The sequence below is a fragment of the Agelaius phoeniceus genome, chromosome 2 (assembly GCF_051311805.1).
Source record: "Agelaius phoeniceus isolate bAgePho1 chromosome 2, bAgePho1.hap1, whole genome shotgun sequence".
Taxonomy (NCBI): domain Eukaryota; kingdom Metazoa; phylum Chordata; class Aves; order Passeriformes; family Icteridae; genus Agelaius; species Agelaius phoeniceus.
Window position 1 is genome coordinate 68,700,930 of NC_135266.1, and position 16,849 is coordinate 68,717,778.

General features: G+C 41.3%; 1 protein-coding gene across 3 annotated transcripts in view; it reads left to right on the forward strand.

Annotated features, from left to right (window-relative positions):
- STARD13 (StAR related lipid transfer domain containing 13) overlaps positions 1-16,849 on the forward strand; it is a 243,359-nt gene that overhangs the window by 16,159 nt on the left and 210,351 nt on the right. Inside the window, exons 1-2 of one of the 3 annotated variants that reach the window (XM_077173796.1) lie at positions 1,406-3,512; positions 14,477-14,623. The exons of 1 other annotated variant lie outside the window; for it this stretch is intronic. In XM_077173796.1, coding sequence (XP_077029911.1) covers positions 14,513-14,623 — 111 coding nt within the window. In that variant the 5' untranslated portion in view covers positions 1,406-3,512; positions 14,477-14,512. Of the gene's footprint in view, positions 1-1,405; positions 3,513-14,476; positions 14,624-16,849 lie in introns of those variants that run through there. One more of the 3 variants, XM_054627871.2, reaches the window with a different exon arrangement.

A 16,849-nucleotide genomic window follows, 5' to 3' on the forward strand; every position in this document is an offset into this window, starting at 1 on the left:
GAAGGTATCTGAAATGTTCAAAAGTTGTGGGAGAAATGTCACAGCAGCTGAGTAATGCAAAGCCAGAACAGTATGACTTTGTTCTCTTAAAATACCAAGGGGGAAAAAAAAATAAGTGCAATACTCTTATGGTAGCAACTGTAGCCTTGGACATAAAAGCAGGAACTTCTCAGCAGTGTATGCAATTGCAAAAATATTTTTGAAAATATCTCTGCTGAGGGACATTCCACCAGATTACCCCTCTGGGCAATGTGTTCCAGTGCTTGGCGACCCACACAGAAAAGAAGTCCCTTATATTCAGGTGGAACTTCCTGTGGATCAGTTTCTGCTCCTCTCCTCTTGTCCTATTGCTGGGCATTATGGAGCACAGCCTGGTCCATTCTGTGACCCTCCCTTGAGAAACTCATAGACATTGATGAAGTCCCTCTCAGTTGTCTCTTCTCAAGGCTGAATATGGCCAGTTCCCTCAGCCTTTCCTAGGAAGAGAGATGTTCCTCCACTCCCTTGATACACTTTGCAATTTTCCCTTGAATAGAGATGCTCCAGTCCCCTGCAACCCTCCGCTGGATCCGCTCCAGGAGCTCTGTGTCTCCCTTGCACTGAGGAGCCCAGAAATGAAAGATCTGCTTCCGATTACTTTTTAGCCTTGTGTACCTCTGATTAGCTGTGCAGCCAGGGCATCCGCAGCAGCCTCCGCACGCCCAGCCTAGGCATGAGGCACGTTTTTCCAGCCGAAGTGCTCTGACATACGCACAACCTGAGGCAGGGCGCTATGGAAATGTCACTTCTTGGAGGGGCAAAGCCACACCTGGCTGCGACAGTTTCCACACCATGGGGGAGGATCTCGGGGCAAGCCGGAGGCAGAGCCAGCTCGGCCGCCCCTCCGGTCCCGGGGCACCCCGGCGGCAACGGGGACGAGCCGAGCGCTCCCAAGGGCAAGCGGGCGGCGGCTCCGGGGCTCAGCCTCGTCCCCTGCAGGAGCCGCTCCTCGCTGGCAGCGGCTTTTCTCCTCACAGAGCCTCTGCGGGAGACGCCTCCCGGCGCGGGGCCTGCGAGCGAGGCACGGCCGGGTCCCGGAGCGCGGCCCCGGCAGCTCGCGCAGCTCCTGCCCGGCGGGGCGCGCTCCCCTCCCTGCCCGCTAGGGCGCGCCCCCGGCCGGCGCGGCGCCGCCCGCCAGGTGGCGCTGCCGCCCCGCGAGCCGCCGGCGGCCGCCACCCCCGCCCTCCCGCCCTGGTCCCGCCCCTCACGGCGACGTCACAGCGGCGCGAGCGGAAAGGGAAAGCGGAGAGGCGCTGCGCGCGCACCTCGGGGCGCTGGCCCGGGCGCGAGCCCCGCCCCTCCCCTCCCCTCCCCTCCCCTCCCCCCGCGAGAGCCTCTAGAGAGGGCGGGGTCCGGCCGGGGACCGTTGGGCGCGCGCGGGCGCCGCCATTGTTGGCGGGGACCGCGGGAAGGGCGGGAAAGCCGCGGCCGCCCCTCAGCGCCCCCGCCGCGCCTCCGCCCACCGGGCCCCGCTCCTCCGCTCCGCCGCAGGGCCGCCCGCGCCGTCCGCCTCCGCGGCCGCGGCAGGGACGGGAGGGGCGGGTGTGCCCCAAACGCGCCCCGAGTCCTCGTGCCGCCCCCCCGCCTCGGCCCCTGGACATGGCGTGCTGTGACCTTGGTCACGAGCGTGGGGCCCGTTTGTGGGGCTGGTTTACGGGAGCTTTCGTGTTGGTGTTCGGTTTTGGTTTTTGGTTTGTTTTTTTTTTGTGAAAGAATGCTTATATCAAGAGAAGGACCTGGAAAAGCAACACTGTTGTCTTGGGTTTATTTTTTGGTTTTGTTTTTGTTTGTCTGGTTGGTTGGTTTGTTTTGGGGTTGTTTTTCTATTTTGTAAAGTATGCTACTCAAATTATTTAGAAGGATCTGAGAAAATCTGGTGGCCTGTAGGTCATAATGCTTAGTAGTTCATTTTTTGATTGGAGAAACCCTTTCTTTGTTCTTTCTCCTCTGTATGAGTTTTGGAGGAAGGAGCCTTTGTGCAGCCATACGTGGGATGGTGCTGCTGTCTCGTGTCCCAGTCCCAGGGAGGTTCCCTGCTGCTGCAAGAGCTGCTCTTGCAAAATTTGGTTTCTTTGCAAATCTTACGTGACGTTCTCAGTGTGCATGTCATAAACCAATTAAAGCAGATGTCAGCTCTCATTTTGTGTGAAGATACCAAGGTGTTTGTAAGATTTGCATGTGCATGCTATTTTGGGACAATCACAAGAATTTTTGTGGAACTACGTGGGTATAATAAAATCATGTGAGGGTTTGGATTGGAAGGGACCTTAAAGATCATTTTGTCCCTGCAGCTGTGGGCAGGGACACCTTATACTAGACCACGTTCTCAGAGAGCTCCATCTGATCTGGTCTTGAACACAGCCAAGGATGGACCATCCACATCTTCCGTGGGCAACTTGTTCCAGTGTCTTACCACCCTCACAGTAATATGGGAAACTTGGATTAATCTCTTGTACAGCTTACACACGAGCTATAGCTTGTCATAATTTTTTTGTTGTTGTTACTTAACAGATAAGTGTAAATTATCATAAATTTAATATCAGATAATTCTGTGATATTTTAGCAACTATAGTAGCATTTCTTGAGTAATGTGGTCTTGGCTTTGTGCAAGTTTTTCAAATAAAGTTAGCAATATGAGTTATGAAAGTTTTCTTACTTTTGTTGCTCTAGACATCGCAGCAGTTTCAGGAATAGTTGTGAATTTTTAAAATGCATTTAAGCATTAAATACTTACAACATATGCATAGATGGCATCTAAATTGTTTTTGATTAATACTGAACCCCAGTGGTTAAACCTGGATGCTTGGGTTACAAACTTCCAGTGGAGATCTGGGAATCATGCCTAATTACTTTTCTGGGTCTGGGATTAATGCCCTCTCTTCATTGTTAGCATGATGAAAATTGGTTCAGGATATAATTTAGAAGGTTTACATTATTTCAATTATCATCTATTCTCTTGTTCTCCCATAAATTCATGTTCCATTCATCGTTCCATCACCACCTATCCTTAGCCATAAAAATAGCATCCCTTCTGCCAAGCTTTCTCATCTTTGTCCTTAAGTACCCTTGAATTCCAGAAGGTACCTTTTGCTCTTTATTTGTTCCATTAATTTCAGATTTCAGTTTACAAATGGCTTGCTAACACATTAATGTATCTTCTGATTAGTGCATTGTAAGAACTTGGGCAGGGAGCAGTGTCAGATTTGACAGAACTCCATGACTGTTTGTGAATTTTAGAGCATCCTTTTAATGATTGGTGGGTTTGACGGTTTTGTGTGGTAGCTTGTCATAAATGTGATGATAGTATTGTTATGATTTTACTGCTTTTGTATCATCAATAGTGCTTCTATGAGTTATGTTCTTGTGTGTAATATAGGTACCAAAGAAGCAGCTTACTTTGAAAACAGTTGAAGTTCCAAAGTAGTTGGAGACAATCTCTAGTACCGGTTTTCTTGGAAATTCTTTCACTGTAGGTACGAATTTTTAAAATTCTAGTAACTGAAAATAAGAATGTTGGTATTTTAAGATAAGAAAGTATTAAGGTTATAGTTACCTGCATCAGTTTTTTTAAATAAAAGTATGCTGGCATTTGGTGTCTCTTTCTTTACAATTAGAAATTTGCCAGATATTGAGATCTCTGTCTTATCTTTTACCATCTTAATCTCTAGAATCTGCTCCAGATTCTGCTCCTCAAGGAAACACTGACACTGGTATTTTTAGAAGAAATGACTCAGCTTGTGTGTTGGACTGCCAGGGCAGCCCTGGTGCCAGCACAGGGATTGATTCCCAGCCCTCAGTGCCTTGGAGTGCCCACACACGGAGCACCAGCTTGTGTCCGAGTGAGTTCTGACAGTTGTGACTGATCACCATGGCTGCCAGTCTGCAAAGGCAGCAGACAAAGCCTTGCTTAATTCAGCTGCTGTATTAAACAAGATTATTGCTTTACCAATAAATACTAAACAAAACCCCACTTAACTGTGAAACAAGTCACCTATGTGTGCTGTTTCACAGCTGGAGCTGACAGGGCAGAGAGAAAGGCACCCACGTTGGCTCCTGTTGCTCCTGGGGGAGTAGTGCTGCCCCTACTCCCCACGGGGACACACCACACAGCTCCCTTCATTCCGGGGCCAGCAGCAAAAGTAAGGCACGAGTGCTTCCTCTTTGGAGGCTCCAGTGCTTTATGCTGTATATAAGCCCAGCTAAGCTTTCCCCTAGCTTTTGAAGGCTTTTTCCCAAAGTGAAAAACCTTCCCAAAATTATTTTACCTTTCAGAAGGTTTATGGATGTGATCTCCCGAATGTTTCATGCATCACAAAATCATTTTCAGTTAAAACACCCTATTATTATCCCTTCTATCTGGTATTAGTGTTTTCTAGTTCATGTTAGTTTTAACTACTGGTCTCCTTTTTTCCAAGGTAATGGCCCTGGCTTTGCTCCTCACCAGGCCCATGTTCCTTGAGATCATGAACAGGAAAGGTTCAACAAAAGACTGGATGTGGCACTCAGAGCCGTGGTCTGATGTTGACATGTTGATGTTTGGTCATAGGTTGGACTCGATGCACTCGGGGTCTTTTCCAACCTCATTGATTTTGTCAACCCACAACCAGGTCACAGCAGCCTGGACTGCCTCCAGTCCCAACCCCTTTAATGAGCTCATCCACTGTGGTGAGCACCTGGTCTAGTAGTGCTCTTCATCTGGTTGGTTTGTCCAATGCCTGCACCAGGAAGTTGTCCTTGACGTACCCCTTGGATTTCTTACAGCTTCTTTTGCTGTGTTGCTTTCCTGGCAGATGCTCAGGTGGTGGAAGTCCTTTGCTAGGATGAGGTCTTGGAGTGTGATGCTTTCTGTATCTGAAGCAGGAGGCCTTGACCTTGGTCTCCCCCTGATCAGAACCCCCCCTGCAGGTGTCCTGTGCTGGTCCTGTCTTTGAATTTTTTACCCACAGGCTGTCAACCTTTTTGTGGCTGTTTTTGAGAGGCAGCTCTTCACAATCTATCCCTTCCCTAACACAGAGCACAAAACCCTTGCCCCTACATGTCTCTTTTAAAAACTTTGTAGTCTTTGACTACAGTTCTGTCCCAGCCTCTATTTCTGATATGTTGTAGCTTTTGAATTGTACCATGGTTTCCAGCTCCACTTGCTTGTTTCCCATGCCATGTGCATAGGCATAGAGGCATTTCATCTGGCCTGTGGGCTGCCCCACCTTTTGGAAAGAGCCCTCCCTAATTCCTCTGAGATGATTTACAGGTATTTCCCTCTTGTTTTCTAGAGCGTCAGTATTTTCTGGTTCTTCTCTCTCACTCAGAAGTGTATCCCTTCCCCTTAAAGCATATGAAATGTATCAGGCCAAAGGTGAAGCTGAGCCCAGCTTTTACACATCCTGGACAGCTCTAAACACAATGTTTTTTAAAAGAGAGAACTCTGTTTTAGGAAAACTGATTAAGTCCAATCTCAAATGGTGCAACTTTTGGGAGGGGAGAAGGATCTGTAAGTTAGTTATATTGGTCTGTAACTTTGGATTTAGTGGCATGAGATCCCTCAGTCTCATGGAACCCAGTCTGAAACCTGGAATTTATTAGTCAGGAAGCACTGCAGGGAGATACCTGCTGTGAACAGACACAAGCTGGTTACATTTTCCAAGGGAGTCATAGTAAGAGAGAATTTTGCAATTAGGTTTTTTTTGTGAAGAAATTGATTGTGTCTCAATACCTATGTGGGTAAAGTACTTTGTCATTCATTGTCACTAATTGTGATGTACAGATAAAACTGCTGTTGCAGATGGTGCCAAACCAAATGAATATGGACAGTGTCAGGAATTTGACTACTGCTTGGAACAGGTGTTTGGGATAGTAGAAGTGCAGTTCACTTCCTCCACCTCACAAGGTGGAGGAAATGGTAGAATAGATAAATGATGAGCTGACATCTGTTGTGAAGCAGCTGAAGATGGGATAACCCAAGAGGATAATTCATGTGCTGAAATAGGAGCAGATGTCAATTAAGACAGCCTGTCTGGCCATTTGGGTGCCAGTTCTGTAGCATGTGTCATCAGTACAGGCTTGACTAACTGCCTGTTTGTGAAATTTGGTGATGCTTGACATCATAATTTGATAGAAGGTGGAGATGCTGTAGGCTTTGAGAATCTGGAAAATTTAATCATTGGAGCAAAATGTTAAAACCAACTAGGTGCCACTTTAAGTTGTTATTGTTTTTTGGGGTTTTTTGTTGTTGTTGTTGTTTTTTTTGTTTGTTTGGTTGGGTTTTTTTTTAATAAGAAGTTCAATATAAAACTAGTTGCTTTTGCTAGAAACAAAATGAAGCCGCAACAGAATTTTTGTGTTAGACTGTCTGGATTACTTCACTTTAAAACTTTTGCAGCGGTGTGGAATTGTTTTCCAAAACATTTTGCCCCAAACCTTGTCTTCAACTAAATTCCTTTCTTCTCCCTTTCCAATTTCACCCTTATCTGTGGAGAGAGAGAATGCAAGAGAATAGTGCAGAAGGTAGTCTCACACCTGAGGAGTTGCAGCTGTACTAACCACCAAAGATTAGGAACAGGCCTGCCCTTAATAGGCCACAGCTGTGTCCAATAAGAAGAGTGCTACAAAAGAGTGGGTTAGTGCTTGAGGGGAGAGTTGGAGTTTGTTGGCTGTGCTGTGAAGGAGTCAGTGCTGTGAGGAAATGCCCATGAGAAATCACCAAGAAGGTATGGGAACTTTGCACTACTATGATAACAATTGGTGATTCTGATGTGATCCCATGGTGATTTGGGTAGAGAACTGTAGAGAGAGCAGTAAGGAGGTGATCCCATGGTGATTTGGAAAAAAGGACTTAAATATTAAGCAATGTGATCCTAAAGTGATTCAGGAAGATGACTGCAGACCTGAGAGAAATAAGATGGTGGAGTCAGGCAGACCAACAGCCTGAGAGCCTAAAAATCTAGATGAGCTATAGCCAGGCAGACCTGGGAGCCTAGAAGTCTGGACTATGTATGAGGCCCACCCTCAAGGAGAAGGGTGATGGATATGAGGAGCAGATACTACACACTTTGCTTATTTGGTGCATTGGAGCGAGCCCCATGCCCTTGCCAAGGTATGGCCACAGTCCAGAGGGGACCCAGGACGGTGCTGGGTTCCCACAGAATGGCAGTGTGTGCAGCAGGACACAATGGGAAAGTCGCTGCTACATGAGCAGACAATATGTAAGAGAAGCCCTCTAAAACTGTATAGTGGCAAATCCCCAGTAACCCACTGTGATTTGGGATGGGCTGTAGGGCGAAGTGCAGCCGGAGATGGAGCCCAGCGTAGCACTGAGAGCAGCAGGGGAGGCTGCCTGGTCCGGACCTGACAGATTTTGCCACCTGGGGTACAGGTGAGCTGCTGGGGATACAATGGGAAATAACATATCAAGTGAAGAACAGATTGTTTCATCTACATGGAAAACAGAGCAGGGCAAGAGAGGCTTCCAGTGACCAACTAATACAACAAAGTGTAAAAGGAAGAGAATTAGTAAAACAGCAGTTGGAGCTGGGGACAGAGTAGCTCTATCATTCAGTATGGTGTATTTGCTTGCTGATGGAACATGTGCATTTTGTTTGTGAATTGCAACTATTAATCTTTGATTAGGCATAAGTGTAAAAGTTTATATTTCATAAGCATAAGTACACTCAACAAATACTGGATCGATGTTGTTCAAGTCATGTAGCTATTGATAAAATTATCTAACTGTTGGATTGTTATTATCCTAATATATAGCCTTTAACTTATTCTTGTGAGTTGCCTTAAAAAGTTGTACAGCTATTGATATTGCCAATGTTCTAGAAGTGCAAGTATAAGAGTTTCTGAGTAAATGTAAGTTTCAATAATGAATCAAAGTCAGTGCACAGTCAATTTCTATTCCAAAGTTAAATAGAAATTACACAAAAGGTGTTTGTACTGGGTTTACTATCTTTTGCAAGGGGCCCTGCAAAAGATAGTAAACACAGCATTAGTTTATGAAAAGCCTTAGGTTGATGTTCTAGACTGTGAAAAGCAAAACTAAATCAGAATTTAGAAACGTATGTTCTTGCTGTGACCTGTTGCCTGAACATTTGTATACTGTTAATCCTAAGTGAGATACATGAATATGTTATAATATCAAATTACTCAAACATATCTTTCCAGAGATGCTGCAACTTTGTAATTAAAAGGAAAGGGGAAATTGTGGAGGAATAGAATGTAAGAGAAAATAGTACAGAAGGCAATCTCACACCTGAGGAGTTGCAGCTGCACTAACTACCAAAGATTAGGAACAGGCCTGCCCTTAATAAGCCACAGCTGTGTCCGATAAGAAGAAGAGTGCCACAAAAGAGTGGGTTAGCTGCTTGAGGGGAGAGTTGGAGTTTGTTGGCTGTGCTGTGAAGAAGAAGGAGTCAGTGCTGTGAGGAGCTGCACATGCACATGAGAAATCACCAAGAAGGTATGGGAGCTTTGCAATGTGATGACAACACTTGTCTTGGCAGAAACACCATGTTGATACAGTTTGTGGCCTGCAGTCATAGGAATTAGGTTGGGTTTCTTCATCTGGGAAATTTTCCATAAACTTAGTATTTGGAAGACTTTATTGGTACAAGGGGTTCTCTCCTGTCCTGCCTAGCTTAGAGCAATACTCCTTAAAAACTGATGCAAGAACCCTTAAAAGAGAGACAGGACTTCGGAATTTTGTTTTCTTTCCCATGATGGACATTATCACTGTGCAAGATCAATGTGTTGAATACAAATTAAAGGTCAAATTTGCCAATTTACTGTCTAAAAGATTAAAAGCAGTTATTAAAAATAACTTAGTCCATTTCTGAGCTACTTTGACAAATCAAGTAGTCAAATACATGTAATGAAGTCAGGGTTATGTTACATTATTTTCTCATGGCTTCTTTGGGTTCCTTTTTCTCCCATGTTGTGCACCTATTAATCATTAAAAAAACAAGCATATATCCTTATTCTACTATATCTTGAAGTTAGTATTTCCACTAACTATTTCCAATATAAAAAATATTTTTTTATATTTTACTGTAATTCATTATTCAAAGATATAGTGGTGTGCTTAAGTACAGTTAAGCCATAGAAATGCACAGTTGAGCTTAGTGAAAGAAAATTAAGGTAGGTCTGTGGGGCCACTTTAAGGGAAAATGCAGAAAAGCCAGAAACAAACTTGAATATGTTTAAAATTCAGTTTGCTTTGTTCTAGAGCATCAAAAAACACAGAAGGTTTCATCATTCATACAGGTATGGCTTGTGTCACTTCTGAAAACTTGTCTGATGAAATCAGTAGCTTGAAGCAGCAGCCTTCAGGAATGAAAACAGCAAAAACAAAGAAGCTGGACAGGAATGATAATGAAAGCTCTATACACAGACATATTTAAGAAGTGTAATAAGTTTAGGGGAAAATGATTTGTCTTGGAAATTGTGTTTCCTTTAAAACAGATTTGCATGTATCTTCATGTTAGTATTTCTGGAGCTTTTTTCCTGCAAAACTGCTAAGGTCTTACAGCCCATCTTAGGTGAGTGGTTTGGGGATCAGAGCTTTCATTTTCCCAGAAACCTATGTGCATGGCCTTGCCTGCTGACTTGAGAGTTGGAAGAGACTTCCCTGATAATCTCAGATATATAGCCATACAGTTCCTAGTTGCAAACTGCTGAGTTTTCTCACCTGCTTTCCAGGATGAAGGTGCCACAAGTTAGTTGTCCATCCAACAGCTCTGTAAATACTTAAGCAACACTGTAGTGGGATATTAAGGAAAATTCCCTTTGAAGTATTTTATCTTCAATATAGAAGGCACATATACATCTATTTTTTGAATGAAAGAGTTCTTTGTATTCTAAATAATTTTTTTAAGGATTTTGCATCAGGAATCAATCTGTCTTCCTCCCCCATTCCCTGTAGGCAAAGCCATCAGCAACTCAAGAGACCTTCTTTTACACAGATTTTTTTTTAAGAACAGAGGAGCCCTATCTGTGCAGCAAGAGTAGAATATGATATTTGGTCCCTGAAATTGTTCCACAAAATCATTATTTACAGATCTAGGCTGTACATCAGAGAGAATTTTTATCTGAGCAGATTTAATAGGGAGGAGGGTTAAATAGCATTGGTATATTTTACTCTGTGGTTACTGATTTACTACCCAAAGTTGTACAATGCATTAATTGCCAGAACAATTGGACCTATTGAAGTTCTAAAGTGAAAGGCACAAATTATCAGATAAATTTAGAGTTGTGTAATTTTCTCATAACCCTTCACTTGGAAAGCCTTTCTGCTTCCAGTATAGGATGAGGTCTGGCAGCAGGGTTAACCCTGACCCCTGAGTGTTCTATATGGAGTTGTTCATTTCTGCCACATTCTTTCAGTTTAAATTTAGATTTGCTGGCAGCTATTATGCCTCTTGCAATAAGCCTTGTGACCAAACATTGAAACAAATATGCCTTTTATCACAGATGTTTTTGCCGAATAAGATTAGCGAAGAATACTTGAAAGCTGAAAAACAATGTGCAGAAGCCTTTGGTCCAAAAGGCACCAACCTTTGAACGTCTGGAACTGTATTTTCTTTATTTTCTTTTCAGTGTTAGAAAAGAGAAAATAAGTGTTTAGATGATTGGGCACAATCTTGCAGCTTGTTTTACCTCTGATTTGTTATTGGTAGTAATGAAATTTCAGCTATGCAAATGAATACAGAGTCAGGATACATATGAATGTGTACATGTAAAAAAGTCATTAAGGTGTTCTAAAATAGACTGTGGTTGCTGTAGGATAGAACTGAGTTTTATATTTTGCTGATTGCTAAATATGTCTTAGTAAATCTCATTTGTTGGGATAATTCTTCTATACAATAGCTGTCTTAAGCATAATAGCTACATCTGTTACTGATTTTAGGAAGATTCATACCACTTAATTTTCTCTTTTCCATGGAGGATGATTCTTGTTTTATGATAACATTTTTTTTTTTAATCTACCATAAGTATCTGGGACTTGAGAAATCTGTATGGCAAAGGAGTTCACTTTTAAGGCCAATAAGTTATTCTTGGCCTAGGGTATGCCATGGTCTTCATAGACAGTGTTGCTCCACCTTGAAACACTTCTTTGGCAAGGGAATTCTCTGGTCACACTTTCCATATCTATCTGCTCATCTGTCTAGGATAGGACATGAGGAAATGGTCTCACATTTGCACCATGGGAGGTTTAGACTGGATAGTAGGAATTTTTTTTTCACTAAAAGGGTTGTCCAGGGAAGTGGTGGAGTCACCACTCCTGGAGGTGTTTAAAAGATGTGTAGCTGTAGCACTGAGGGACGTGGTTTAATGGTAGACTTGGCAGTTCTGGGTTAACAGTTGGATTAGACAATCCTAGAGGTCTTTTCCAAACTAAATGATTCTGTGTTCGAAGGTAGCATGTAAAAAGTGTTTCTGTAAAGCACTTTGGTCTCTATGCTTTCAAGGTTCTTCAAAAGGTAACAACGTTCCTATGCGTTGCTGAATGGCTATCGCTCCAACAGAGAAAGACCTTGATAATATATGGAAAGGAGTGTTCTCCCTGTAACCTTTTAGGGAAAAAAAAAAAAGAAAACAATGAATAAAGCAGGCCATGATTCTCTAGATAATTTAAAGTGAGATTTTTTTTCCTTCTGAAGGGCAAGACACAAAAGCTTCCAAAGGCGCCCTGACCCTACTGCCTGTGCAGTTGCTATGGGCAGGAAACACTGGTACTCAGATCTTTGGAGCACTTTGATAGTGTCCAACCCAGTTACTGGGGCTGAACACTGTGGAGCTGTGTTCCTCATGAATGGATTAGGCAAAATTTATTCACCAGTTAGAAGTCCTACTGTGCAGGCTGTATATTTTTGAATGTAAGTAGCATCATGTTTTTTCTGTTTAGCAGGAATTTCAGTCAACCTTTGAAATACATAGCCAATCAGCATTTGTTCCAAATGGTGCTTTTGTGCCAAATTTCCAATTAGTGAATGGCATTTGTTAACTAGGCCCTTTTGGCTTTATCTTCAAGGATAATGAAACCCCATCTTTTTCCTCATCCCCTTAATAGACACAATATAGAGTCTTACTGAATGAAAAAAAAAGAACTGAATGGAGAATGCTAGGAGATTTATAGCTTGGTGAAACTCCTTAGCACTTGTATTTTTTAGAAATGACTGTGGTTTGAATTCTGTAGCATTAAAACAAGAAATTTATGAAAATAAGGGGATTTGGCTCATACAGTTGGTTGAAAGAACATCAGTGAATATTGGAGGTATTGTTCCAGTAGGTAAATATTTGTCGAGATAGAGGAAAAATGTGCTTCCCTGTGCATGGAGCTGCACTTTTTATTGTAATGCGATATCATGTGTGCTGTTGCATACATTTGGAGTGTCTTAGAAATTTTTTGAGTCTTCATGAATTTTTACCTTTGTATTTTCTATGGAAAATACTAAATTAGAGACACCTCTCCAGCACCCCTCAAAATACTCTTTTCAGTCATGGAACAGAAAGTGGTCTGTTTCAACATGTGGAAATTGCTCCTGCATCCTATTAAACTCAGAAATCCAAACTTCTAATGTAACCTTCAGTGCTTGTCACCTGGCACGAATGATTTTTGCATAGCTCACAGAAAACAAACACACTTTACTCATTTCTGTGTGATTGTTGCTTCAGAATTGCTTACTATTGTTAAGTAAGAAAACATATTCTTACAGCTTCTTTTCCATAAATTGCATTTTAACTGTGTTGAGAAATAGAACATTCATTTTAGATTTTTGCAGAATTTATACCTTATTGTTTGTGGAATTTGGGTGGGTTTCCATGTTTTGTCCTTGTTGGATCTTTTTTTGAGTGTTCTTTAGTATTGGAAAGACCAGTGTGTGAGGAAGCAAAACCACAGGAAAACACTTGCTTTGTTTACAAGTGAGTGTTGTGGACATATATCAATATGTGCATTTCCTATGTGAGGTCATCTCACTCAGAATGGATTCAATATGTGAAGTGTCTTTTGATGCTCATTTTCTGTGGAACGTCCTGTAGTTTACTTGGAAATAGTTGGAAAGTCAATGGGAAGCTATCAAAGTATCTCTTTAAATAATTTTAATAGCTGTAGAGTTGAAGTGTAGCTTAGCAGTTATAACAGCATTTCAGGCAAAATACTCAGAGGTTGTAAAAAATGATGATGTTCCAAAGAAAGATTTGGAAAAGTAAAAATTGGGATATTTATTTTTCTGTGCTTTGAAACAATCTCTAAAAAGATCATATTAGCCCCTCTGAAGGGAACATGTGTTTGTTGCTAATATGAGATTCAGTGTCTGATGATTTGGGACCTTAGTTACTGGGGAGAAAATGAGTAATTCCATTAGTAATAGTATATGTCAGTGTAATAGAGGAGTGAATCTCCCTGATTCTGTTTGTAAAGGGTTTTTTTTTCTACAGTAGTGAGCCAATTAGTTATCTTTCTGTTCCACTTGTGAAACCCTCTAAGGAAACAAAGCACCATAAAGATTTATCAGGTAAGAGTAATAACAGTACTCATCTATCTCCCCTAGGTTTTGAGGAGTGTTACTATGATGCTCTTAGGGTATGGCAGGATGAAAGTGCATTATTACTGTTTGTCTGATGATACTTACTATGGAATCATCTTCTGTGCAAAGATATGTATTGTTTGTGAAAGGAAGGAAGATGAAGGAACTGAAGTAGCTTCAGGACAGAGTCTTCTGGGGAGCAGTAGCTGCCTGTGTTGACAGGGAGGTCAGTGTGACTGGTTTTTGTAGGGGATCACTATAAGTGGTGTGAATAAAGAAAACAAGGCATAATGCATCAGCATACATAGGGACCACCATGGAGAGGTGCAATAGGAGAGTACTGGAAAGGATTTTGAGGAAATTAAGGAATAAGAAAAGCATCTTTGTGGATTACATTACAATGGATTAAAATTTTGGTTATTCAGTAAAGATCTTCAGATAAAAAGGAAAAATGCATCCTAGTGACAAAGTAACAATTAAGTATTCCTACCGTATGGGCAGAGGATTTGACAAGTCTAGAATTATAGTAAGGAATATATTACAGTGCACATGATGGCCTTCGATATTCTGGTTCCTGTTGGCAACAAGCAATCAGTGGAGAGATGCTGAAATAGAAGTGGCTTAAGAAGAGGCATTAAAGTGACTTTAGTTTTAGTCTTGATTCTGCTTAGCTTGAAATAGCAGTGGGTCACCCAAGATGAAGTGATAGAAAACTATTCAGATATACAAAAGTCATTTGAGTATGTAGAACAATATGAATGTGTGTCATCAGGATTGGAGTGATAATTGAAGCTTTCTAAATGGAAAAATGTTGCTCAAGGACAGAGAAAGAGGGCTGGAAGAAAAAATAAGCATCTTCAAGATACAAACAGCTTGAATATTTTAAGACTTCATGTATGTTTGATTTCTTCTAGACCCAACCAGAAAAAGAATCTGAATGGCCAGACTCTATGTCATGGCTTATGAAGAAACTGGAACAGTTGAACTTAGATATTGAAGAAGCTCTGAGTGCTGGCTCTTCTCCCTCCAGTACTCCTTCTTCTAAAAGGCACAAGCAACTGGTAAGAATATGTGTGTGATATGATACGTTCTCTAACATTTAGCTACAGCATTCCTCAAGCTATAGTTTTTAGATCCAGTTGTGTTTCAGAATAGGCCAAGGAGCTCAGGTGTTAGGGTAAAGTTAAAAGTTTTCATTCAATAAAATAAAATTTCTAACATTAGATAACTAATGGTTAAATAACCAGAACTGTGATAGGGTGAAACTTGTAAATTTTCTGTCAGGATAGCTTAAAATCATTATACGCTTTTTTTTTTTTAGGGATATTTGCTTGCATGGTTTTCAGATTGTTAATTTAAGTGCTAGCCTATTAATATTTGTTATATTTATTTGAAGATATAACAGCAAGAGAGACACTCTGTTCATTAAGAGTTGAACTAGTGTCCTGGTCACCCCAGGACAACTAGTTTTTTTTTTTTTCTTTCTCTCTTTCTTTTATTTGAATAGTTGATTTAGAGCTGCAATCCTCTAGTTAAGACTATTTTGTGATGACAGGTGTCATCAGTTGATGACAGTTTCTCAAGCTTTTATTTTGAGGACAAATAGGATTAAAGGAGCAATGATATTATTTTATTAATTTTTGAATAAGCAAGTTTTTTATATAAGCAATTAATGGAGAATGACCAGCATGAGAAATATAAGTGTTTGTTCTCTGCTTCAGGCTATGATTAAACTCAGTTCTTAACACAGAATTGTGAGGATTTTCAGCTCTGAATGTTGGCATGAAGTTCATGGAAGGTGATCTTTTGTGAATGTTTTTGCTGTCATTGCTGCTTCATTTTGTAAAAGTAAATTCTTGAAGTAAGCATCTTTGTGGATCATCACAATGTAAATGTTCATGTCTCTCTAGGTGGGATGTTCAGACTCTTGCACTTTGTGTTTCTAAGTTCTACAGGGAGAGTTAGTAAGAGTGGCCATGGCCATCTCATTTTTTTTCTTGCTGTACATGTCAGCCAGTTAGAACCAGCTCTGTCCAGCTGAATTAATTTCATAATTAATTTGCTCATTAAGGGACAGTGTTCTGTCTTCTTACAGGAGAATGCTCCATATCTTCTGTCAAAATACAGTGGCAGTGTAGTCTGCTTTACTGTCTGAAAGTGAAATCCCAGCCATCAGAGTTTAAACACTTCTCATTGTGAGACAGTCTGGTAGCCAGTGATCCAAACACCCATTATTTTATGGCTGTGCCTATTCTACTAAGGTAAAAGCTGTGGTTTGGTTAGGCATCATTCCTTTTTCATGTTGGCCTGAAGATCATAGGATATGACTTCAAATCCTTTGCTGAAGCACTCACTGAAGGGCATATTGCATGTAAACAGCAGAAAAATCTAAATAGGTGACATTTTCAAATGAACTTTGATACATAAGAACAGCATCATCAGAAATGGTTGCATAGAGAATGCCATCGCCAGCACCCCAGATGCTTGCAACTTCTCTTCCTGAGGCCTCATCACAGCCTTTTTCCTGGGACATATGCTCCCACCAAAAGTCTCTGCTAGGATGTTAGGATGTTCCCAGCACCAGCACCAAAATTACTGTTTTGCTTAACATGATATTTGAGGATTTGCAGTCCTCTTTATCAACCACCTCTTCCCACTCTAAATGGAAGAGATCTCTTCATTTTAGTTGTCTGTGGACAGGCAAATATGTGAGTCAGACACATTTTATTGTAGCCTTATATGACAAACTCGAAATGACCTTTAAACCTCCAAGAGCCAATTTCAATGCAGAAGCTGGACAGGTCACTTAATACAAAGTCTTTCTGATGAGAACAGCAAGATCAGAGTAAAAAAAGAGTCTTAGAAAATCTGTTGTGGAACTGATGATGGGATACCATTTGCTGTCTCCTGCAAAAGAATTCATCCAGCAAGGGAATCATCTGCTCTGATTTAAATATTAATTAATAATTTGCCTCAGAATGGGTGGCTTTAGTTTTACTTTATAGTCAAAGAAGAGATAGATCCTCATAAATCTCTCCATAAATGTACTGTAAAGAAGCAGATACTGCAGATTTCAAAATGACAGTTGCGGTGGAAAAAATAGCAGTCTGGTTTTCACTCAAGTTGTATGAGTAGTTTATATTCTATCAGTTCATGCTATTTGTATCATATTTCTAACTATAGCTTGTAATTTGTTCCACACATATCAAATGTTTTATTCTTGTCACTTACTATGAAATGAAAAGAAAGAAGACCTCTCTACAACATATGTTTACTAGTAACTGTGT